A 26,383-nucleotide genomic window follows, 5' to 3' on the forward strand; every position below is an offset into this window, starting at 1 on the left:
TGATAAGCACTTTTAATGGCGACTTGGCCCAACTTTAAACAATTGAGCTGCTATCAATTCATCAGCTGATAGCGACAGCGAGGTAGGCCCCAAAATCATTACTAAGCCCCAATTCAATTAGGCTATAGGTGAATAGATAGACAATTAGACAAGAACAAAAAAGACAAAAGCCCAAAAACAATTTCAATAGATTAGCTACATATATTGGTCGTTATCGGAGGGAAGAGCGGCAGCCAAAAAGTCCACGGCAAATGCTATAAAAAGGTCCAAGACCAAAGACAGTTGATAGAGAAAGCTCTAAGAAATCGCAACATGAAGTTCACACTTTTCGCTCTACTTGTCGCCGTCTGCGTGTTCAGCGTATGTTGGAAAATTTTGGAATAATAATAAATATTGAATTGATAATCTTATTTTGGACTTCTTTTCAACAGACCAATGCTGGCACCTGGCAGCCTGTGAACATGTCCCCGGATGTGGGCACACAATTCGAGATCGAGGAGTTCGACAATCTCGATACTGAGGCCGATTTCTTCCTCTTCTCTGGCGTCTATTATGCCATTAAGGTCGCACTTCGCAGCGTCAAGGGCTTCAACTGCCTCATCAAGTGGGTGGTTGGCATTAAAACCAGCGCTCTGCAATACAGCTCCGACATTATTGCCTGCGGTGTTACCGCCAACCAGGATGTGACCAATTTGATCAATGCCAATCTGAAAATCATCACCACTGCCAACAACATCATCAACCTGAAGTCAAACATTTGCGCCGGTGCTGATGAGTCAAAGCCAGTCACCAAATGCGTTGTGAAGACTCTCTACCAAGTGTTCCAGCTGTACAAACAGGTCAAATCCGCCATCAAGCTGGCCAAGAAAATCCCAACCACCGGACCCAATGCTGTCCAGTGTGTGACCGATGCCACCACCACCCTCACCAACTACTACACACAGTTCCCTAGCAACATCAAGTCCTGCTCGAAACTCACCTCCTAAGCAGTGATATCTTATCTGCTTCCAATTATTTTTTTTTTAAATTAATATTCAATAAATATTAATTACTGCAATACAACACGTTAACAGTTTTTAATAAATAGAAAAAAATAAGTCTCTTTAAAGAAATTCTTGCTCAATTGTTTCTAATTTTCATAATGCGACAAAAAGTATTTGAATATAAAGGTCCTGCTACTAAATTTATAGGGTTTTATGTTTTTCGGGTGTCGCACAGAATAATTATGTATGCTTACTATATGTAAAATAAACTCATTTTATATATAGTTTATATATAAAATAAACACATCATAAACTCATCTAATCTTCAATGATTCAATACTTATTGAATAGGTTAAATATCGTTTAAAGTAATCGATTTTGATATAAAATGTATTTCTGTGTGAGAGTAAACTTACTTTTATAAGCAGCCCTAGTAGTGTTCATCTGGGCACACAGTCAGTCAATAAGTATCGAAAGTTCGATACAATTCTCTTGAAGTTAGAGTCTTTTAAGTTCTACGCACGACGCAACGTGCAAATAAATATGCAACTACATTATATACTTCTAATACATAAATTAAAACTCTTATAATCAAATTACATCAACATTGAACTAAAATATGATTGGCATATAAGCTACAATCTCACAGCTCTTACAATCTGGGAGTTAAGTCAGTGAATGCGTTCAACAGTCAGTTAGTGAAGTCAAACCAATTAATTTATAGTATTTATACACATAGTACACATAATAAATGTATCGCAATCCGTTGATTTTTTTTTTTTCCTTACTACTTCTAATATTTCTTTAGCGTTATTAATTATACCCGATACCTATAGGGTAAAAGACATTATAACTTTGTAACTGCTGGAAATGTATGTAACGGGCAGAAGGAGGCATCTCCGACCCCATAAAGTATGTATCTATATTCTTTATAGAAATAGAAATATAACTTTTTTTTGAAAGCAGATCAAGTTTGTTTCAAATTTTTGCCAGTACACTGACCCTCAAATCGACAAAAATCGATTAATACGAGTAATTTTGAAGCTACTGTTAAATTTTGGTATAGACTATAATAACTAATATTTATGATTCCTGAGAATCTGAGAATCCTACAAGGCTGTAGCTTTCTTACTTGTCAAAATTTGAACCATGTTTAAAGTTGCATTATTTTTTTTTTATTTATTTTTAGTCAATGTTCGTTATAACTTTGTGACACATTTTACATGGAATCCACGCAAGTGTTGATGTTGGGCAAGAAATTGTTGTAGCTAGTCTTCACGCTGTTTGTGGCATCCACAAAGCAGGAGCTTGTATCAGAGGGCAGGCTAGCCATTTGCTTCAGCGTCTTGTTGATCTTTCTGGTTAGCTTCATGACAGTCACAAACATATTCCTGAAGCATTTCTTAGAAGTCGTCGAGGTGCCATCTTCATTGGTACACAGTTTGGTGTTCGCATTGATGACGTCGTTGCACAAGCTGATGATGGTCTTGCAGGAGTTGACAATGGCAAGAACATCCTTGGGCACAGCAGTGCCGCAGGCATCAATAGCATCCACATAACCGGTGGATGCGGACAAGATTTCATTCACTTCCTTAATAATGCAGTTGACGCCACGCACTGTCTTGAGGGCCTTCTTCAATGCCTTGCGCACGGATCTGATGAAACCGAATGTCTCGAAATCCATGTACTCATCATCCAGCTGAGCCTCGAACGCATCCAGGTCGAAATCCTCAAAGCCGACGGCATTGGGACCTGCTGCATTGGCCTGCATTCAATCGAGAGAGAGAATCATTAAGTCAACGCTTTGGGTTATCACAAGTTCTTCTTCACTTACATTGACGCTAAGCAGACAGCTGGCCGACACGAGGACCAGGAGACAAAGTGTGATTACTTTCATATTGCTTGACGATCAGAATTGACTTGACTGAATGAATGTTTACGGCAAAGGTTTCGCATTTTTATAAAGATCCCCATTCCTCCAATTAGCGATATCGCTGTGAAGTGTTCACGCGTGAAGTGATTTCATTTTTCTTTGTCGCGATTAAACGTATGTATGTATGTAGACTTTATATACTATGTTATTTATCTCATGTTCTACTTATAGTAGTATTTTAGGACTTTAAAACTGTTTGGCTTGTTTATCGCAAAAACAATGCAAATAGAATACCTTTAATTAATCTCCCCCAAGTCCAGAGAGCCAATCAAAGAACCTCAAAGCAACCTCAAGTGACAACAAATTTATTTTAAACTGATCGAACACTTGGTTTGCAATCAATAATTGACAATTGACTTTATCAGCCGGTCAAAATATGTTAAAGATACTGTGAGCGTTATTATTAAAAAAAAGAAATAGGTAGACTTTGGTATTGCAGAAAAAACCCAGGAATATATTATTCAAATATCGCCTTAACTTATCTCTTGCAGTTGATTTGCATTTGTTGCCGATTTCTACACCGGACACTCGCAAAAATAATTGAAAACAAAAAAGGTTCTATGTGAACTTCAAATCTAAGTGGAGGATACTCAAGTTAGAAGCGATTAGACAAGCAAGTATTTCAAAAATATCTATAATTTAATATCCTCTAAGTTTACAAAAGATGCAAAAGTATCTCACTATTTGATATGTAAATTGTGTTTACTATTATGTATCTATAAGATGCAAAACAATCTATAGTGTCAACCTTCAAGAGACCCATTTGATGCACAGATGGTTAGATGTTATTAGTTGTAGTTATATGTATTTTAATAATATTATTGAGCCAAGTATAAAAACAAATAACAATGACAAAAAAAAAAAAATGGGAAGCTTAACCGCCTAATTTATGATCAATGTAATGAAAATTCATATCGATAGTTAAGTAAAATCGTTAATGCATTACAATAATTATAATGATAATAATAATAATGATAGTAATAATAAAGATAATAATAATATTAATCATAATAATCGAATAATCGATAATCGCACAACACCAAAATTGATTTCATTGCAATATTTAAATATGAATTATGAATATCAATGCCATACATTCGATTAATGGTTATGCTCTAACAAAATACAAAAAAAAAAAAAATGTTTAATAATTTTTATATATAGTACACGCAATGTTAATCGATTATATAGTACATATATTGATTCGATTCGATTTCGTTTTCGTTTTTTCATTCTTTCTCTAAAGCTTGCCTTGAATGTGAAGAGCAGCGTTTAACAAATTATATATTAAAGATACTTAAAGTTAACAATTTAAATGTATTTCACTCGCATATCGCATATTTTCTTTCAGAATTGCACAAATCGTTTAGTTATATATTGCCACACAAAAAAAAAGAAACGAAAAAAAAAAATGCACTACAAACTGAGGACTTAAACACGGATGAAGAGAGCTGCAGACAGATGCCCAAGTTTAGATCAAGCTGAGGCGACTGTTGGTCTTGCGAAGCTGTGCACGCCACGGAATGATGTTGTCATTGTCATCCTGCTCCTGCTCCTCCCCATGCTCGAGTCCATCTGGCTGCTGTTGCTGTTGCATCTGCTGCTGCTGCTGCTGCTGCTGTGGCGACTCCTGATCATGATTAGCCTTCGATTCGCTGTGATTCTCCTTGTTGCCCTGTGGATGTTGCAGCTGCAACTGTGACTGCGACTGAGAGTGCGATTGCGATTGGAGTGTCTGCTGCTGGAGCAGCTGCAGCTGCTGGTAATGCTGCTCGACATTGAGGCCACCAACGCTGGCCAGATTGATGTTGTCAATGGACATGGCGCGATTCTTCAGACGCCACGTGTCCGCAATGCGATTGTTTTCCTCCACCTTGGGCGTGTAGATGGCCGCTCTGGAAAAGTTTGGCGCACAGGTCAGTGGGGATTGGGAGTCCGCCAGAGCAACTAGCTGGGCAACCACCATCGACCATCGTCCTCGCCCTCGCCCCGCCCCACACCCAGCAAAAGAATACCCCACACTTACTTCAGCTTGTTCTCAGTCTCTTCGCGACGCGCCAATAGATCGCGTTTCCATTGCGGTATCTGGGAGAGACGACGCGACTCAGCCTCCTGAGCCATGCGATCCTCAAAGTCCTTTTTGGCACGCTCCGCCGCCTTCTTGGCCATCATCTGGCGCTTCCAATCGGGTATGGCATTGCCCGCCTGATCCTTTTCTGGTATCTGCAAGTAGATCTTTTGCCCCCGCATGACAACAACGAACACAACACATGCTAAATGATTGCCACTCACCTGATCCACATAGTTGTTCGCTGTGAACTGTTTGGTTATCTCCATATAGTGCTCCGAGTCCATGCGATTGGCCATCTGTTGTTCGACCTTCATCTTCTTGATGCCCGGTATATCCTTGGAGATCTTCAGCTCGGCAATCAGATCGGTCTTCAGATACGTGTCCGTGCTCGTTGTCAGACACTGCATGCTCAGGCTGCGCGCCGGCATCTGATACGGCTTTGGCACCTTCTGTGTGTCCGTGCGACGCAGCTAAAGAGACAAAGGTGTGTGATTACCAAATACCGATTACCAATCGATGATGATGATGGAAGCTCACCTGCACACTGTTCAGATCTTGAATCGAGATGGCAGACAGCGGCTGATGCTGTTTGCGTGTCGCCGTATCCTGGCTGCTGGGCGCTGCCCCATGGCCCGGCTTCTTCGGCTTCTGTGACTTGGTGTTGGTGCTGCTGCTGGCATCGCCGGACATGTTCGAGAGCATCATGTTCGGCATCGGTGGCGGCATCATGTGCGGCAATGGTGGCGGCGGCGGCGGCAATGGCGGCTGCTCGCCCACGCCCATGCCCCCATGATGCGGCTGATGCTGCAACTGATGCTGCAGCTGGTGCGGCAACGGATGATGATGATGTGGATGTTGATGTGGATGTGGATGCTGCTGCTGGGCAATCTGTATCTGCATGTAGTCCTCGGTATCCGTGGAGCTGCAAAAGAAAAAGAGTTGTAAGCAAGCGTCAAAAACAAACAGGGAGCGGGAGCTAGAGACGGAGGCAAGAGGCAAGAGGCAAGAGGCGGCGGTCGGACCTGCGCCAGGCGTGTCGTGTGCGCAGTATCATCTTTGGATTGCAACTGAAACGCTGAACGCTCGTCTCTCGACTCTGGCTCTGTGTGGTGTGCGGTGGCATGCAGCATGCAGCATGCCACATGCCACATGCCACAAGCCACATGCTAGCAGTAGCAGTAGCAACCGCAGCACGCATAAAATTTCATGCACTCTTGAGCCGCTGAGGAAGTGGCTGCTTACAAGCTGACTAGCTCCGACTCTGTCTCTCTCTCTCTCTCCCTCTCTCTCTGCCTGTCTGTTAATTGCCAGCTGCATTGTGTCTACTGCTTAATTATGGCAACTGTACTTCTGCCACTTTTGGTGGTAATTACTTATGTTGCCGCTGCACGAGATGTGCAACCAAATTAAAGCAGCAGCAACAGCTGCTGCTGCCACTCTGCGGCTTTCTCAACTTACCGAGCAGAGGATGGACACGAACGCTTATCGCTAATGCTCTTCAGATACTCGGACGGCTTGATGAGATGCGTGACGCCGTCTTGTGATTTATTGGGAAAACTGGGCGGCACAAATGGCAGCACCAGCTGCTTGTTGACCAAATTGGGGCCACCCGATCGCATTGCAGACGCTCCAACACCAACGCCAACGCCAACTCCTTCGCCATTGTAGCTGCCGCCATACTGCGACTGCGATTGCAGCTCATAGTGATCCTCGACGGAGGAGCCAACGGCATAGAGGCTGCCGCCATAGACAGATTGTTGCTGCTGCTGCTGCTGATGTTGCTGCTGCAGTTGCTGTGGCTGCTGATAGTAGCTGCTGTTGCCACGCGGTTTGCCCTCCGCATAACCGTAGAGGCTGCTGGCATTCGGATGATGCTGTTGATGTTGGCTTGCCCCTGGTGCTGGCTGATAATGCCCATCTCCAGCGGCAGCAGCGGCGGCGGCGGCTGCTGATTCAGTGTTGTTGTTACCGTTAGCATTACTGTTGTTGCCGTTGCCAGCAATGTTGTTGCCATTGAGGAGCTTGGCTTTCTTGTTCGCTGAAATTGAACAAATTTATTTATGAGATTTTTTTTTTAGCCTTGTCTGCGTTAACTACTTATTGTGGGTTAGCAGTTATCCCAGCTCTTTGGTCACGCTAGCTTGCGCACACACACACACACATAGACATAGATATAAAGACACTTATTGCGTATGGAGCGTGTGTGGCGACGCCTTTCACCAGCCTCTGCAGAATGGCGCTAATGGATGCGAAGCTGCGTCTTAATCAGCTGCGAAGCACGTCGAAAAACGCAACCACAATGATGCAGACACAACAAGCAGCCACTAACCACCCACTCAGCAGCACAGTCACACTCCTCCACACACACCAAACAACAACAACAACAACTACATCACTAAGCAGACAGCCTAAAGAGAGTGTTGCCCCACATACTAAATACTGCAAACATACATACATACATATACATTTAGTAGAGTCTTGCCTTAGAATATATCACAATTAAAAACAAATCATCAAGAGTCTTGCTTATAGCCTAGAAAATAGAATTATTGCTAACTAAACTGACTAATAAATATATTTTTATTTTAATTATTAAGTATAGTAGCTGAGCCAGTAGAGCAATAAAGTATCATAACAACACATTATAGAGAAAACTGATTCTAGCCAAACCTCATATTTATATCATAGGAACGTATTTAGTAAAGAAATAGTGTATTAATTGAATACGACATTAGTCAAGCAACTAAAATCAAAGTTTAATAAATAACTATTGTAAATGTTTGATACATTAAATTGGATATGAAATATTGGAAATGTTTATTTTAATTTTTTAATTTAGAAAAATTTACTTTAATACTACTGCGAGTTAAAAGAAGTAAATAAATACTTAAAGTACAACACATTTCCAAGAAAAGAAATGCATGTAAATCAAACCAATTAACCCTCTAAATCCCCATTAAAAAAAAAATAATAATTTTGCGTAACTTATATCTAAAGAGTAAAGAGGTTTGTTTTGAAATGCACGGATTAAGATTTATAGGACAAAAACCTTGGCTAGTGGAGACATTATAAAATCAATAAAACACTAACGGAAACGTTTTTTGGTGTGGGTTTTGCTGTTTGCGTCCTTAAGATTATCAGCCACACGGCAGTAATTTTGTTTCCAGCAACAAACTTTTTAAAATATTAAAACCAAAAAAAAACGGTTTATGTCGCGTGAACACTTTTTCAACATCCAACGGTTGCAGCAGCTGCTGAAAGCTCTGACATCTATTGCAAACGTAATTTATGGACTTTCTTGAATTTGAAAGAACGTAGATAAAAAGCAATAGGGAAAGTGAGTTACGGTGTTTAAAACTCTGCCCTTCTAGAGGCGGTCTTGGGCACTAGAGGGTTAACCTTATTTAATCTACTTATAAGTAGATTCAAATGAAAATCTTTGTTAAATTATAAAATAATTAAATTGAAAATTAATATACAAATTCAAGTATTTTGTATCGTTTTAAAATACACTTTCATGTACTATATAGTCTGATCGATTTCACAAAATATTTTGAGATTAAAGAATTTTAGGAAATGCAAAATGTCGAGTATAAAAATGTAATGTTAAATTTAAATTATTTGCGTTGTTTAAAAAAACACTTCATCTACACATATTTGATTCTAAGAGTATTTTAGCATCACAGAAGTTTAGAATATGCGTATCAGTTATAATCAAGTTATGAAGAGATAAAATCCTTTTGGAAAGTGAAAAGTGGACAGCAAAATGCTTTCGATTCCATTGAAACGAGTCTGAAGAGCGGCATTAGCAGCACTACATTTGAAGTGCGTTTTGCGATTTAAAAATGTGAAAAAAGCATAACCCGAAAATGACATGAGATGATTAACGGAGCTGTTGAAGCAAGTGATACACATGCTGCCACTTAATTGACCATCGTTTCTGCTCCCGCTCCCGCTCCCACTGTCACTCCTCCCTCCCTCGCCTGTTAATGTAACCACAAAACCATGACGAATCCTCGAAACGGTGAAGCAACTTTCACGGCAAATGCGAACTGGCAACTTGTTTGAACTAACGACAGATCTGGAAATCGACAATGGCAATGGCAATGGCAACAGCTTCCATTACGTGGTCAGGTTGACGCCATTTGCCACAGCATTTTGGACAGAGCCACTCCAAAGTGCATGGAATCGAGTCTAGCCTGTTTTGGCCAATTGATTTTGGTAGTCACAACAAATCAAACAAAACGCGAAAAACAGAAAAATTACAAGAAAAAGCAACAAACTGAACAATTTTCAGCATTTTTATCAGTGGCTCAACTTGCTTTTGAATTGGATTGCAATGGATTGGAATGAGATTGAAATGCTGGTAAGACTGACTAGGAAACTGGCAGCTTTTGGGTGAAATTCAATTTGGAAGCAGATTTATCTACATCAAAATGAAAGCAAATTCAAAACTTCCTGAAGGAAAGTCATAGAATAAATAAATTATATGAAAAAAACTGTCAGATCATTCAAAGATATGTACTTAAAAATTAACATTGAAATTGAGCAAAACTAAGAAAGGAAAAATATATTCATCATGCATTTATTTTAGCTACACTTCTTACGATTTAAATGAACTAAATTATATGCAATTTTCTAATATTTAGCAGCAACATAGAATCCATTATCGATACCACTTACAGCGAAATATGTCAAAGCGCTGAAAGCTAAGTGTAAAATAATTGCGTCGCGAGTTCTTGTGGATCTTCACCGATCCCGGCATATTCATGATCGCGGAGGAGAGACGGAAAGAGTGCGACGAAGTGAGGAAGAACGAGTCAGCGAACCGATAAACACAAGGCACAATTAATCGATAACAAGTCACATTCTCAATGATACGACAAGGAAAATAAATATAAAAAAAATATATATTCAAAACTCGCGTTGTTTATGCGTTTTAATGCTCGAATGACGACGGCGATCACGATGACGAAGTCGACGATGTTGACTTGGCGAGCGTCGCTGGCAGCCTGATGCAAGTTCAAGCGATCGCCAAAGTTATTCACCCAAAACGCCAGCAGCAGCAGCGGCAGCGGCAGCAACAACCACGACAACGACAACAACTTGCAACAAGTTGCAGTCGTCGCTGCTGTGCGAAACACGTTCACTTTCATTCGGTAAAAGTTTCGCAGAGTGCTGCAAACGCGCGGGTGGCTTGCCGCTTGCCGCTTGCCACATGAGGCACATGAGGCCATAATTGGCATTGTGCACCTTTTGCAGTGCGGGGAATGTCTGAAAATTGCCCAACGAATTCACTTCCTTGTCTTGGCATGTCTTGTCTTGACATTTCTGGCCAATGACAGCACCCAAAAAGATCCACGAACGATAGCTTCTGATTGCTGATCACTGATCACTGATCAGTTGATCAGTTGATCGCTGATCACATAATCTAGACTTGGATTTCACTCAATTTCATGTCCATTTACAATCGCAGCGACTGTCTGTCTTTCTGTCTGCCACTTTTCCGTTTTATTTTCCCGATGTTTGTTACTTTTGTTAAACAACAACTTCCACTTCTTTGTTTAACAACACTTGCTTTGTGTCTGCTGTGTGTGAACTTTTTTGCTGCCCATTTGTATACGTTTCACATATTCTCTGTGGCGCAAAAAAAAATAAACCAACCAAAAACAAAATGTGAAAAAATTGCAAATGGCATTTAACTATAGTATAAATTGTATATTATGGATCAACGCATGTCAAATATCTCTCGCATATTTTGCATTGTCTTTGCCATTTGTCAGGTTATTCCACTCCAGCAACAGAAAAACAAAATGACATTCCAACTATGTTATTTTAGTGCTTTAAATGCTAGTTTTAACCGCAACTAATCATAGTGTGGAGAAGTGACAAAAAAATAGATAATAAAGCCAACATCATGGCTTACTTAGTTGTTAAATTGCAAATATTAATAATAAAAATATAATCCTAGTTGGTTTGACTACTATTTAAGCTGAGCTGAACAGTGTTCAAAGCTTAATCGAATTAAGGATTTAATTTTGTGTAAGCTTGTAAATTTAAAAGCAATGAAAAACAGCTACCAGGAAATTGTCTTCCTATTAGCTCAACTCCTCCACTTTTCACTAGTTTTTTTTTTGTTTTCTTTATGCTAAAACCAATTGCGAATTCGCGGCGCATTTCTGGTTTCGTGTGTGGTCGTCGTTGGCGTCCCATTGCATCGTGGCTTAAGTGGCATGTAAAGTGTTTAAATAACACTGCTGGCCAATCAATTTGCCCGAAACTTTTAACAGACTGACGCGCCGCGTCTGCTGCTGCCAGTTGGTCTAAACGTGTTGGCTCGTTGAGGGTAATTCCAGTTTTCAGTTGTCGAGCTGCCACTAATTGATCAATCAGTCTGTTCCCATCGCTCTTTCTCCCCCCCGGAGTGCCCCAATGTCAAAGACCTCGGCGATAATGAATGCGTGCCGTGGAATACGGGTCAACGGCCGAGTTTACTAGCCCAAACGAATGTATCAATATACAAGTATGCACAGCTACAATCGCTGAACATACAACTATATAGATAGATAGACATGCTACATATGTATATAATACAGAACTATTTGGCCTGCACTCGATTGATGCGCTTCTTCTGGCCAAACACTTTCAGGCACTTGGACTTGGCATACAACTTCCGCTTCGCCATCGCCGCCGACATCGTTTTGGCCATCGAACTGGAGCCGGACAGCGTATCGGATGGCGTGCATCGCATGCCAATAGTGAGCACCGAGGGATTGGGCCAAAGCGGTGCCAACGGCTCCGCAATCTTAACGTCCAGCAGATGGCGATCGAGCAGCTCCAGTTGACGATCGTTGGCCAGCTGGGGATCCAAGGAGCTCATAAAGAGCGTCGCATTGCCTGCGCTGTATATGATGTATGTGTCCTTCGTCTTGGGTTCGGCTGGATCGTCCCATAAATTGGGTAAACTAGTCATTGGGGGCGTGGTCAGCTGCTCGCTGTGCTGCAGCTGTGTTTGCGTCTGCTTCGGTGACATGTGCACCGTTGCAGCATCTGAGCTGCTGCTGTTGCTGCTCTCATTGCTGTTGCTGCTTGAACTGTTGCTGCTATCAGAGCTACTGCTGCTGCTGCTGCTGCTCAATGGCCTGCTCTCCACAAGATCTGACCAACCCAAACTCGATCCATCCGTACTCATCTCACCGTTGCCGTTTATCGACGGCTAATCGAGTCCTAAGCTATTATGATCGAATTTCGAAAGGGTTTTGCGAATTTTGTTTGTTGGTGTGTTGGAAACCAAAAATGTAAATTCTGTGGCCGAAAATATGTTGTGACTGAAATTTGTGAATTGGCAATGACGAAAAGCCAACTCGAAATTTCATTCGATTGAAAATTTTGAAGTGAACTACGATGTGAAGTAAAGCCAAATGAGAAGTATTCATTTCAATCGGAACAGAGTAAAAAATATGACAGAAGTTTTCGTAAGCTTGTTTGATTACAAATTAAGTCAAAATATGGTTAGTATTGAAGAAGAAATATTTGCAGGGGTAGTATATTTTTAATAGCTATTTTCTACTTCATTTTTATACTCACTACCCATAAGGTAGAAGCGTATTATAAAAGAAAATGTATGGAGAGAAACGCCAACTTACTACGGATCATACTTTTTATGGCTGACAGTCTAGAGTATTTTGTACTTTAGGGTATATTTGAGTGTAGTATTATATCAAAATATCAAATATAGTCTAAAATATACTAATTTAGAATACTTTTGGAATAATTCCATACTGTTTGGCATTTATTCAAAATGGATAGCGGGTGTGTATATTTTAAGTGTGGTACTATGTATATCAATATACCAAAAATACCATTCTGTATATATATTTTTTTTTTAAATTTTGCGGTATATACATTTTGAACACTTCAGGAATAATACCGAACTGTATTAACCACACTCGACTGTAGCTTTCTTTCTTGTATTTCATTTTAATTTTGATGTCCGCACAAACAACGACGCTTCCTAAAATTTGGCTGATATTTGTCAATATTAAAACGCAATAATGTCTACATAAACAATTTTGGTTAAACAGAAATTAGCAAAGAAAATGAAACAAGAATTTATAAGAAGAGAATACATAAAACTAAGCTGAAGGTAATTTAACCAAAAGCAAATACTAATCACAAGCGTGAGCAAAGCATTTATTCACTGGGAATTGACATAATGATTGCCCAAGGAAATGAAAACAGTTAAATATATAGTTTTGTGGCACTAACCTGATATGGTGGACATGGTGCGATTGTGATTGCCACGCACCAATTCCGAGGGGCGCAGACTTGGCTCCTCGACCACCTCGAGGCCAGAGTCCGAGTCGACGGCGTCGTGTGTGGCAGCTGTGGTTGTGTTTGCCGCAGGGTTGCCACCTGCATTGTTTGTTGTTGTTGTTGCTGCACTAAAGTGATTCTTCTTGTAGATGCTGTTGTTGTTGCTGTTGTTGTTGACGTGTTCTGCATTCAGATTGTTGCGTTGCACGGGCGCACGCAACGGAGGCGGCAAAGGCGGTGGCGGTGGTCCATTAACTGTAAGGCGCAGAGGATAGATAACAGCATGAGTAAGTAATATTCAGAGAGATTGGAGAAGGCGACTTTGTAACTTACCCACTGCCAGATTCTGCATGGGCGGAGCCGAGGAGACTCGCTTCAGATTCCTGTTGCTGCCGGCGCCATTGATTTGATTGATGTTGTTGCTGCTGCTGCTGTTGCTATTGCTGCCAGCAATATTGCTGTTACTGTTGCTGATGTTGTTGTTAGCACCAATGTTGTTGCTGCTGCTGTTGTGGGTGGCAATGTTGGGCGTGCTGCTGAGCATGGTTGCATCCATCAGATTGTTGCGTATCATCGAGTTCTTGTGCGTTTGCTTTGTCCTCTCAGCAACATCCTCGGGCGGACAGACGCTCTCATAGGTGTCGCTCTTGATGCCGCCATTCAGCAGCTGATTCTTGAGATTCTGATTTTGATTCAGATTCAAATTCACATTTTTGCCGCTGTAGTTGTCCTTGATCGATGACTCGTACTTGCTGCTGTGCAAACCGATCATTGAATGCGATTTGTTGCGATTCAACAGGCTCATATTATTATTATTGTTATTGTTGTTGTTGCCGGTGCTGTTGTTGTTGCTGTTGTTGTTGTTATAGTTGTTGCGCTTGTTGTTCAAATGCTGTGACAGAGGATTAGAGAAAGTTGTCGTTACTCGTTGTATCAAATGATTTACTGGCTCGCATCTCACTCGAATCGTAGCTACACTGAGAGAAACCACAAAGTTGTCGCTTTCTATCAGAAAAGTGTAATTATTATTTGATAAACTTCTCCAACTTAGTAATAATTTAACTTTCATTCTTGACAGCCGATTCGGTATAGTTAAATCAGCTACGCATAAAGCAGATATGCTTAATATTCCATCGCAACTTTGCTTGGAAATCTGATATATTTTATAATCAATGGTATATTTTGCAAATATTGTATATCGTTCGGAAAATCTTAGTATATTTTATTATATGAATCTAGTATATTTCCACTCTGTGGTATATTTTGAATACAGTACTTTATCAATATACCAAATATAATCGTTGGTATACTTTTAGTATTTTATGATACTTTGCGAGTAGAGAGTATCTCACAGTCTGTAGCATTCTTCGTTTTTCTTTTTCTTCATCTGCGTGCTTATTAAATCTTAAAAAGCATACCCATATTAAGTATATTTGTTACAAAAAATTATGTGTTCACAAACTGAGAATAATAAATGTTGCCTAAAATTTGAATTTCTACGTTAAATATCTGTTAAATCAACTTAAAGCTAATCAAAGCCTTGCTCGTGATTATAATAATAAAGTTGCTCAGTTCTCTCTTTCCTTGATAGAATATTTAATAATTAGATCAACATTATAAATAATGATTATTATTATTGTGATTATAATAATAAAGTTGCTCAGTTGTTCAATTTAAAATGTCTCTTGTTTCATATTATTACACACACTATATAGGAAATTTGTTGCAGTGTACTCACATGGTTGCTGTATTGCAGCACGACATCTGTGCTGCGTGTAGAGCTGGCGCTGGCGGAGCGGGAATGTGAACCGCTATCGCGAGAGCGAGATCTGCCCACATTGTATTTGTGCTGTTGCTGTGACAGCAACTGTTGCTGTTGCTGCTGCTGCTGCTGCTGGTGGTGATGTTGTTGCTGCTGCTGCTGCTGCTGCTGCTGCTGATGTTGTTGCTGCATCTGATGATGTTGATGTTGCTTGCGCGACTCTTCGCGCACCAAATAAATGTCCTCGTAGTCGTGATCGCCATTCTGATTGCCAATGTTGCTAATGTTGCTGTTGCTGCCATTGACAATGCTGCTCTTGTGCTGTTTGTAATTGTTGTTCGAATTGCTGTTGTTGCTTTTGACAGTATTATTGCTGCTGTTGTTGTTGTTGTTGCTGTTGCTGTTGTGGTTGTTGGCAGTGCCATTGATATTGCTGCTGCTGCCATGACGATTGAAGCTCTGGCTGCGCAACTGATGATTGTGACTGTGGCTGTTGCTGTTGTGATGATGACTGCTGTTGCTGTTTGTGTTGCTGTTGTGATGATGACTGCTGCTCTTTGGCGAATTGAAGCTGGACGAGATGGAGACAGACTCATCGGAGCCGCTGCCAGCGCCACTGGAGCTCGAATGCACATCGGCCTGAATGGTCATGATGGCATTGCCCGACTTTGATGATGGCAAGCCATGTGAGTGCTGATGTTGATGTTGATGCGAATGCTGATGCGAGTGCGAGTGCTGATGCATGGGATGCATTGTGGACATCTGATGCTGCTTCACGCTGCTGCAATCGGAGTCGACAAACAGATCGCGCACCCGATTATAGATGATCTCCTGCGGATCGTGCAGAAAGAACGATTCGCCCGAGATGCTGCCATTTGGCGATGGCGTCGCATACATGCCGCCATTGCGCATCGGATTCACATAGAGGCCATCGTTGGGCAGCAATGCACCACCGCCATTAGCACCGCCTCCACCTCCGCCACCGCCACCGCCAGCACTGGCCGTGGCACTTGTGCCACTGTTGCCACCGCCATTTGCGCCATAGAGCTTCTCCGATGAGCTGCGCGATTGCTGCGAGTACAAGGCATCGCTGTTTTTACGCGAGATGCCAACGCCAGCGGCAGCAGCAGCCGCTGTCACTGCGGGCGGATGCAGATAGAAGGGCTCCACATCGGAGCTGAGCGTGGAGGATGATTTCGATTTGATCGTGTTGCTACGGCTTGTCTGTTTGCTCGAATTCGTATTCGAGTTGCAGCTGCTGCTCAAGTGTTGCTGCTGCTGCTGTTGCTGGTGCTGCAAATGCTGCTGTGACTTGTGACGCTGTGCGTTATTCTTGTTGTTGTAGTCCACTGTGGTGCCATGTTGCACCAGCACATTGAGACACTGTCGATAACAACATCAGACAAACACAAATCAGTTTGCAATCACAATGATTCGCTATTCGATCTTCAAAATTTTAACTCACCTCAACTTGTTGATTCTCGGCCGCATCGTTAATGGGCGATTTGCCGTATTTGTCCAGCGACAATTTGGCGCCGTGATTGAGCAGCCAACGCACCACAGACAGATGGCCACGCGAGGCGGCAAAGTGCAGTGGTGTCGCCCCGTCGCCATCCCTCAAATTGGGGTCCACGCCCTGGTCTTGCACCTGTGAATATTAATTGTTGTATATGTGATTAATATTTAAATATTCAATACTCATCTATCTTTTATTCTAATTTTGTGTAAGATTGCTGACATTTGCGTAGCGTTAATTATGAGCTCTCAAAATGTACTTTTCACACATTTAAAAGTAGATTTAAAAAAATCTAAATATCTGATAATAAATAAATCTAGGAATCGTTATAAATTATGAAAAAATATTTATATTAATAATTAATATAAATATTATAAATTAATTATTGATAATTCAAGTTTAATTTTGTTTAACTAAAGCTTATATAAAATTAAGCATTTAATTGAAATTGAAAAATTCAATTGAAATTTAAAATTAAATAAAATTTAAAATATATTTTGAAAATAGGAATAACTTAAAAAAATGAATTTTTAGGAATAATAAAATCAACATTAAATTGAAAATAAGAAAAACTTTAATAAATAGTTCAATAATTAAATAACACCAGAGAGAGTTTCATAAATAAATAAAAATGTATAATAATAGCTTGCAGATTAAATATTAAATTGGGAAACACTTAAAAAAATAGATAAAAATGTTAAGTAATAGAAAGAATTTAATTTGAAACTTTTAAATACGTAAATTAATTGATGTATAATTTAATAATACTAAAAATGCTTAAATGAATAAATAAAATGGGAAAATTATATGTAAAAATAAGAAAAATTTGAAATAAATGTCTCTGTAATTAACTAAGACTAGAATCTTTTATGAATGCAAATTATACGTAACTTAATTCTTAATATATTTATAATATCATGAAGTATCTAAATAATCTAATGTTGTTAATAGATATAAAAAGAAAACTCTTATGTTATTTTACATTATTTGGAATTAAAATAATTTTAACTAAATTGCTGAGTATATTTCTAATACAGCTTATATTATTTTGCAATTTTGATATTAAATAGTGAATTGGCATTTGTTGAAGCAATGTAGTCGTCACGTGCTGTCGTGGTTGTCGTGGAGTGAAGAGACAAAAGTAAATCTATTAGCTAGTTTTTATGGACTGTCAGCTTTTCTCTGTGACGCGTTGACATGAAATGAGAGTTCGTTTTCACATGCTCTACAAGGATTCGAGTTGCAACTGTAAAGTGTCAAGCGTGATCTGTCAACATTGTTGCCTGACTTGGTTGCTGTTGCATAGCCAGCTAAGTGGCCACTTCTCTCTCTCTCTCTCTCTCTCTCTTTGTCTTTGCATCTCTCTCATGTGTGTGGAAAGTGGCTTGCTGCAGCTTGAGATTGAACATCGGCATCGGCAATGCAAAACTATTTAGTTCAATTTAGAAAGGTGATTTTCAACTGGCACCCAAAGTCGGCCTGCCACAATGTCCAGTTAATGTCTTAGCGATCGCCTAATGCAACAGCCACATTAGACGTAAGAGAGAAAGAAGACACAGAGAGAAAAAGAGAGCGAGTTGGACTCTCGAGCCTACGCCAAGAAAACCACTTCATCAATTCTGAGTATATAGAACATTGTTGACTCTCCACGATTGCCTTGGCACTGAGACTGCAGCTGAAGAGAATTTTAATCCGCTTGATAAATTGCATAGTCCATGCGACAAACTGGTCGAAAAACTGTGCACCGTTAGAGCAACCATGACGACGTTGGTGTTTGGAGTCAAAAACCAGGACAATAACATTCAGAAGCCGAGTGCCAAGCTCCTTGCGGTTAAAACAAGTTCAACACTCGATGCAAAGCGATGTTGTTGCTGTTGTCGACCTCACATTGGCCTAGTTTCAGAGTTTCAGCAATTCGGCAAATTCTGTTACAATTTGGCCATAGATATTACCTTTAATTGTCGACTGAGCCTCGCAATGAATCCAAAAAAGTTTGGGGCACAAAATGCGCAGCAGTTGCTTAGCTGGTTTATTACTAGTTAATCTACATTTATTGTAGAAAATTCTAGTCTCAACTCTTTAGCAAATCGACAATTGAATTTAAATCAATAGCGAGAATTTTCAGGCAGATTAATTTAAGCTTCAGATCGAGTTTTTATTGCTTTATACCTTAAGTTAAAAGTGAGATTAAAAGCTCGCCTTAAGCATTAGCAAAGGGAAATGGGAAACAACCAATTGATATAATTGTTTTGTGTTGTAAATGAGCCCATATTATATTATATATATAATAATTAGCATAAAAAACGTGTCCATATTTAGTGTTAACTATCCTTCACATTTTTGTATGGTCATACTGCCTTTTTGTCTGTTCATTCAGTGCGAATTAGATGCGCAGCATCAGTTCATTATATATAATTAAAACTAAATCGAAGTTGTGTACTTTGTTTGAAAACGGATGTTGACACTCAAATATTTTGCATAGTTAAATAAATTTTTAAGTGCATACAAATTATATTTTGTTTCGTTGACTTTCGAAATTCCTTTAGTCTCTTTTAACTAGTATTAACAAATTAATTAGTCGACTTTCAAAAATACTCAAATATCTAATAAAATATGTACTTATGTTCAATTAAGATTCCGAATTTTCTTCGCTCTTTAAATAAATTAAAATAATTTATTGTATTTAGTTCTTTCTTTCAACACATCAAATCTGTACTTATTCTTGAATTAAGTTTTTGTAAATTCTATCTAATAAAATATGTATTTATGTTCAATTAAAATTCCGAATTTTCTTCGGTCTTTAAATAAATTAAAACCTTCAAATAATTTCACATCAAATCTGTACTTATTCTTGAATCAAGTTTTTGTAAGATTTGTTTTTTTTTTTTTTTGCTACTTTGCTTTTAAATTTCTAGTGAATAGTTGGCAACCCTGAGCGTGTACTCACCATCCATTTGAGGCAATCCAAGCAGCCCATTTGTGAAGCGGCATGGATCGGTGCCATGCCGTCGCGTGCGCGAACATAAAGCGAGCCGCCGGCTTCAAGCACCAGAAACTTGAGCACCTCCAAGTGCCCCTCCTGGGCGGCAAGATAAACGGGCGTGACATCATTGTCCATTTGCGTATTGGCGCTGCAAATGTGAAAGGAGCACATAGAACAAGCCACAACGCAAAGTCATTCAATTAGTATTTGTTTTAGTTTAAGGTAAAATGTATAAAAGAGTTGCCTTTTTTTTTTTAATTGAAGCCACCAATTTAGTCAAAGTGTTGTGGGTTAATGAGCAAAAAGTCAACACAGCAGCGACCACATAACATTCGAATCGCATCGCATCGCATTGCAGTTGTGAAAACGATTTTGTAAGACAAACAAACGCACTAATATACAAGACAAAAGGAAAAAACAAATACAAAAACAAAAAATGCTAATGGCTACCATATAAAGAGATATGTGGATACTAATTAAAGTATCATCAATGCCAGCGTGAAAACACAGCACAACAACAGCAACAAAAAACATGCGGAGAAACAAAAAGAAAACAGAAAACAAGTTGACAGATTGCGTTAGGGCCGCAACTCTCCATTAGCCAACTCGTTTTTCAACACCCCCTTCCTTCTCTAATATCACATCACAGCATGAAAAACACAAATCTTCAGCATTCTAGACTAAACACTTCCATGTCGAGATGACTCGCTATCAAGCTGACACTTTCTGTGCATTTTTCTAGAACTTAAACTTGAAATGAAGATGAGTTTTGTTTATGCAGTTTGTGTTATTGTAACTGGAAAATCGAAATATTGAATCCACATGATTATTTATCAAATTTGTATTAGCTATTTACTGATAGAAGTTCGATTTTATAATATTTAAGTCATACTGTAATAAACGAAAGATATTTATTTTAATAATAAATGTTATATGTGTATAATAGCAATTCATGTTTCATAATTTAATCAAAGACATTAAATTATTGTAAGAACGAACAACTTTAATCTAGTTCGTAATATAGTAAGTTTGTGCATATTTTGATAGTTCCAAATCAATATATATTATATATTACTCATTTATTTTGACATTGATTTTTTTACAGTACAATGAAAAAATGCCCTTTAACTGTATTGCTTCCTCTACGTTTTCAAAGAATTTGTTGGAAATTGCATAGCAAAAGTCACAATCATATGATTTCATATCGATTAATGATAATTCGGAATTAATATCGACTTTAAGTAAGTAAATTAGGCGATCTCATAATGAGTGACGACAATAAAGAAGAACATATAAATTAAAGTACCAAAGTGTTTAATTATTTATTTACCTGAAGCCTGAATTTTGTCTGATTGTAATAAGAATAATAATTCTCATCTCATGGCAATTTGACATTTCAATAACATTATAATAAGTAATAACACTATAATTATTTATTTTGCTTGACTGGTCTAATACTTAAATGTATTCTAACTATCTGTTTCAATAGAATTCAATAAAATAATTGATATCATAAGCCAAAGGCATTTACAGCGCTTTAGAAATAAGTTAGTGTTAATTTTTAATTATATTTAACATTTTTAAATAAGATATATAAACAATTGATACTGTGTGATAATTTCTAAAATCCAAATCCTTCAACAGTTTGCTTGAACTTAGAAATCCGAGATATTTATTGTACGAAAATCCTAAGTTGTATTAACATTTGTAATAATTTTTTATATTATTTCTTGCTGTTTCTATTAAATATTTGGCCAAGAGTGTAAAAAGATAACATTTGACAAACCTGCAAAACATAATTGAAATTTGTAGTCGGATAGCAAATCATAAATTTAATATTTAATTCAAACAAACAAGAGACTAAACGTAGACTTAACGTACTTAGAAATCACAGAAGTTATTCACCAATGTGTCGAAATATTGTCGTTAATAACAGAGCATATTTGATTTAAATAAACTCATTTTCACACTAAATGAAAACAAGTGGAAAACAAGTAACTAAAAACATGTAAGAAATCTATTGTCGAGTGTGCTCGACTGTGAGATACCCGCTGACCATTTGGAGTAAAAGCAAACAGTTCTTAAAATACCAAGTTAATATACCGCAAGGATACTATTTACAATATTTGGTATATTTATATAGAACATTGTACAGTACTACAATATATATCATAGAGTGGAAAATATACCAATTTCTCAGAAAACAGAAAAACTATTCGTAGTTATCAACAGTTTATAAACAAAATAGACAAGAAATAAAAAGCTCATCTTGAATAGAGAGACAGAGAAACAGAAGTTGCTCAGAGCACAGCTGTCTCACCTAACGACGCTGCGTCGATTGTTTTGCTCCTTGCGACCCTGACCGCCAGTCCCGCTGGCCATCATTGTGGTGGGCTCATCATCATCGTTGGAGTCACCATGGAGCTGCACTGACTCGGCAACTGCGGCGGAGACTTTGCGCTGATGTGCCTCCATCATGCGCTCACTGAGATGGCTCAGCTCCTCTTTGTGATCCTTTTTGCTATTGCTGCAGCTGCTGCTGTTGACGTTGTTGTTACTGTTGTTGATTTGGCTTTGATTTTGATTGTGATTGTGATTGTGATTTTGGTGGTGTTCGATTGCGTTTGCGTTTGCGATTGCGGCTGTGTCTGCCACGTGCTCAACTGCATCCGGATCGTGACTGTTGCTGCTGCTGGCACTGCTGTTGCTTCTGCTTCTGCTCCGGCTGCGACTGCGACTATGATGACTGCTGCTCAGAATGGCTGTGGTCACGCAGTTCACCTCCGTCGCGATGATCGTGTGAATGTCATTGTTCGACTTGCTCTTCTGCTTGCTGCGACGGTACGAGGTCAGGCTTGTGGTCATGCGGCCCAGCAGGCCCTTCTTAACGTTGATGGTCGAAAAGTAGCTACAGGTGGGAATGGATATTCGTTTTTGTTTTTTTTTCGTGGGTATTCTTGGGGGGAAGGTGTGAATGTGTGTGTGTGTGGTTGTTGGTGGTTTTGTTGTGATTGGACAAGTGTGACGCTGTGTACGACGTGATTTACTGTGCACGGAGAAGAGACGCTGCTGTGACACGAGACGACAGACTAAAATGCCAAACAGTAGTAGGATGTATCGGGGGAAGTAGTATGTATAATAACTAAACTAAATATACGAGATACATTTGAGTGTGTGTGTGTGTGCTACAGAGTGCAGTTTGTTGTGCTAGTTTGAAATGATGCTTGGCTCCCTTCGCTTACCTACGGATTACGTATACGACTTTCGATTTCGAGTTTGTTTTTTTTTCGGGTTTCGGGTTATCACAATGCGATAATACAGTTTATAGAATCCACTTCAACGTTTCTTTTCTGCTTGTCTGCTTTTCCCCAATACCGTTAATGTACACTTACACTCACACACACACAACTGTTATAAAAATAAAACGAAGAAACCAAATCACTTTAATATTCCAAAATAGTTTTCGTTTTGGTTGTCGTTCATTTTCGATTTTCGTTTACTGTTTAATGCTTCCGTTTATTTGCATATCAAGTTTGTCTTTTCAAATGATCACGAGCACACACATAAATCTAAATCAATCCACTTCTCGCAGTCCCTCTCTCTCTCTCTCTCTCTCTCTCTCTCTCTCTCTGTCTCTCTCGAACCGAAACCGAAAGTCCAGGAAAGTGACACCTTTTTTGGGGCAACTGGACGCAGTGCGTCTGCAACTGTTTCGCCAAGTGGCCGCCACTCGATTAAAAGTATCTCTTCTGCAATCTCTTTGCTTGCGACTTTAGTCAGACTCGGCAAACTTCTAGCGCATTTTCCGTCTATTTCACACGTTTTGTTTTCTTTCGTGTTGTCGTGTTGTTTTTTTCGGGATGAAATTAGCAACAAAATGCACGAAGAAACAAAAACACTGCAAATGCAGAGCAGATCATCGCAGCACAACAAACGGGAGACGTTTCTCTCTGTGTGTTACGCCCGGCCAGCTCTTGTCTCGCTGGTCTATGCCGCGGGCAGCACTCTGCATTTGTAAGCCTCCATCGCACAGTGGTTCAAAAGCAAGGTAATCATTAAAAAAAAATACAGGAAACTAAACTACAGTCTATTACAAAAATAAAGAGGAGTTTGTTTAATGTGTTGCAACAAAAATACTAAAAGAAATTGCAATTTATTTCCTTCAAAATATATTTTACTTTTCTATTTTATTAAATCTGATCTAACCTCAAAGTTCATTAATTTTACAATTAAATCAAAACTTGTTATAAATTAATATTTGAAAAAATTATATCAACTCAAGCAAAGAAAACTAAAATGTATTTCGATGAAAATATATTTAAGATTTCTATTTCATTAATTCTGATCTAACCTCAAACTTAGTTTAAGAATCTATTTTCATGAATTTTGTAATTATATCGAAATTTGTTATAAAGTAATGTTGGAAAAAGTTGTATAAACTTAGCCAACAAAAATTGAAATCTATATCGATCGAAATAATATAGTATATTTGATTTTTTATCATATCAATTCTAGTCTAGCCTAAGAATTAGTTCGAGAACATGGGACTAGAAATTTCAAAATATATACAAATTTTGTTGCATATAAATATTTCAGTGAATTTACAAATTGCACTGTTGAAAAAGTCAATGAAATTATAAAACAAATTTCAGTTTTCAATAATTTAAGAGCTCATTGCATTTGTAGAAATAAATAACAAAAAAAAAAACTAAATATTTATAGAACTATAAATATATGTATCTATATATTTATCTGTTTTGAAACTGCAATTCTAAGCATACTTATTATTTATTTCTGTTTAAAATATACTGTGAAATATATTATATCAACTATGAAAAAACTGTTTCTATTTGAAAACAAAAATCTATATTAAAAATATTTTCAACTGATTCAATACAATTCATGAACGAAAATGATTATTGCACTTGCTTAATCTGTATTTCTGTATTTTTGTTGTAAGTTGCAGCAACTTGAATGGAAAAGCGATTCTCGAAATATTTGGCTCAGATATGCTCGCTCTTGCACCACTGTGCTTTCCCTAACTCACGTTGGCGGCGCTGGCGTTGGCATCGCGCTTTGACTAAGCTGCTCAGTGAGTGGCGGCCACTTCATGGATATTGCACACCAGACACACACACACACACACACATACTCAACACACACACACACACACACACACTCTGCAATCTCCAGCATTAGTCTCGTCTCAAGACTCGATCTTGAGAGTCTCGGCCAGATCGAGGAATGAAGCTGGCGCTCCAGTTGCTTTCTTTGTTGGGCGACTTGACGACTTGACGACTTGCTACATTTTCCAGCTTTTCGCTGCAGAAATGAATTGTAAACCAATTAAAGTTGATTTTTCATCTTCATGTTTCTACAGCAACTTCTTTTTTTGCTTGCTTAGCACTCGTAAAGTTTATAGCACACCTGTCTGCCCCACTAGATGCCCACCTGCTCCCCCAGTCTTTGCTATAAACTGTGGACAACCCCCGTCTGTCGATTTGCGAGTCGCGTGTTTTTTTATTCGCCTCGACGGCTTCGGCTTCGGAGCGTCTTCAGCTCATCTCTGAAGTTGGCTTTGTAGGTGAAAATACTGTAAATCGCGAGTACGTATACCCAATTTTGTTGTGCCCATTTTGTAATTGCAATTTAATAATTATATTTTTTTCTTCTTTTTGTTTAATACATTTTTTTTTTCCTTTTTAATATCCATTTGGCTGCTTAGCACAAAAGCAAAATCTCAAAACACCGACCGATAATTGTAGAGAGCAGCCTCGTTACTCCAACTCCAACTTCAACTGCGTCTGCTGCGATCGCTGTTGACAGTTATGCCAGTTAATCTTTTTATCGTCGTCGCGATCGTTATGAGAATGCCATGATCTTGATATTTCTTTTTCTTGTTTTTCTTTTAATTGAACATTTGCGTGTCGCAGTCTTAGCAGTCCAAATTAATGCCCCACTGTCGACACAAATACGCCAACGATTCAAGAATCGCGTCTTCTTGTTGTTTTCTCGCCACCAATTAGATGCCTCTTACTCCAATTATAACTAGCATAAATATGCGATTGGATTTGCAAAGCATTTCAATAACTTTGCTCTAATGAGTTTGACTTCTCCAATGCGCTTTTTTCTATCATTTATTTGTGGCATCAACTTGTGCGATGAGCAAGAAAATCACATTGATTTCAAAGGATATTTGACTATAAAAATGCTCTTTAAACTGATCTTATTTCTGACAACATTTTCGCCGATTTCTCTAATAGTTGATGGTGCAAGTTTTTTACTCTACTGCTACATATTTTATATATAGTAATATAATCAAATTTTCTGTACTTATTCTTCTCAATTAATCTCTTCCTTTATTATTAATATATTTAATATAATTTCGTAACTTTTCCAAATTAAATACATTTAATTCATCTTCTATGCCAAAATAAAGTATTTACCATATTTCTTATTACCCTCAAATATAGAAACTTTTCAAAGTTAAATACATTTCATTCATCACTCTAATAAAATGTTAGTCGCCAAGCCGTCATTGATTATATTTTTGTGTTATCAGTTATATTTTATATTATTTTCAACTAGTTTCATGATTTATATTTATATTTTTTCCGGGGTTTTCTTGGTTATTTCCATGCACAGTATTTTTGCAGCGTATTCACACAGTTTGACACTTGAATTGATCACACTTAACACATTCTATTTAGATTAATCTTTAGCGTTTAATGCGTTTGTTTTTTTCTTTTCTCTTTTTTTTTTGGAGGTGTGACCTCTCAACACACCCACACACACTCACACATAGTTAACACCGTAAAA

General features: G+C 38.5%; 3 protein-coding genes across 7 annotated transcripts in view; 1 reads left to right on the plus strand and 2 right to left on the minus strand.

Moving 5' to 3' along the window:
• The first annotated feature begins 253 nt into the window (after positions 1 to 253).
• Positions 254 to 1,062, plus strand: LOC133847871 (uncharacterized). Its single transcript, XM_062283142.1, has 2 exons — positions 254 to 360; positions 432 to 1,062. Exons 1-2 carry the CDS (start codon positions 313 to 315, stop codon positions 984 to 986), a joined length of 603 nt encoding a protein of 200 aa, XP_062139126.1. The 5' UTR covers positions 254 to 312; the 3' UTR covers positions 987 to 1,062.
• A 1,127-nt stretch (positions 1,063 to 2,189) lies between these two features.
• Positions 2,190 to 2,923, minus strand: LOC133847055 (uncharacterized). Its single transcript, XM_062281813.1, has 2 exons — positions 2,818 to 2,923; positions 2,190 to 2,748 (listed from the first exon to the last, which is right to left on the minus strand). The coding sequence occupies exons 1-2, from the start codon at positions 2,878 to 2,880 to the stop codon at positions 2,203 to 2,205; spliced, it is 609 nt and encodes a 202-aa protein (XP_062137797.1). The 5' UTR covers positions 2,881 to 2,923; the 3' UTR covers positions 2,190 to 2,202.
• An 810-nt stretch (positions 2,924 to 3,733) lies between these two features.
• Positions 3,734 to 26,383, minus strand: part of LOC133847051 (myb-like protein AA) — a 68,738-nt gene continuing 46,088 nt past the window's right edge. The window contains exons 2-12 of one of the 5 annotated variants that reach the window (XM_062281807.1): positions 21,885 to 22,472; positions 19,529 to 19,712; positions 16,531 to 16,713; positions 15,042 to 16,448; positions 13,637 to 14,195; positions 13,256 to 13,558; positions 6,446 to 7,025; positions 5,525 to 5,909; positions 5,209 to 5,457; positions 4,943 to 5,151; positions 3,743 to 4,811 (exon numbers count right to left, since the gene is read on the minus strand). In XM_062281807.1, coding sequence (XP_062137791.1) covers positions 4,388 to 4,811; positions 4,943 to 5,151; positions 5,209 to 5,457; positions 5,525 to 5,909; positions 6,446 to 7,025; positions 13,256 to 13,558; positions 13,637 to 14,195; positions 15,042 to 16,448; positions 16,531 to 16,713; positions 19,529 to 19,712; positions 21,885 to 22,472 — 5,071 coding nt within the window. In that variant the 3' untranslated portion in view covers positions 3,743 to 4,387. Of the gene's footprint in view, positions 4,812 to 4,942; positions 5,152 to 5,208; positions 5,458 to 5,524; positions 5,910 to 6,009; positions 6,057 to 6,445; positions 7,026 to 13,255; positions 13,559 to 13,636; positions 14,196 to 15,041; positions 16,449 to 16,530; positions 16,714 to 19,528; positions 19,713 to 21,884; positions 22,473 to 26,383 lie in introns of those variants that run through there. The other 4 variants (XM_062281806.1, XM_062281805.1, XM_062281808.1 and 1 more) reach the window with 4 other exon arrangements.

This window comes from Drosophila sulfurigaster, chromosome X (genome assembly GCF_023558435.1).
Source record: "Drosophila sulfurigaster albostrigata strain 15112-1811.04 chromosome X, ASM2355843v2, whole genome shotgun sequence".
Taxonomy (NCBI): Eukaryota; Metazoa; Arthropoda; class Insecta; order Diptera; family Drosophilidae; genus Drosophila; species Drosophila sulfurigaster.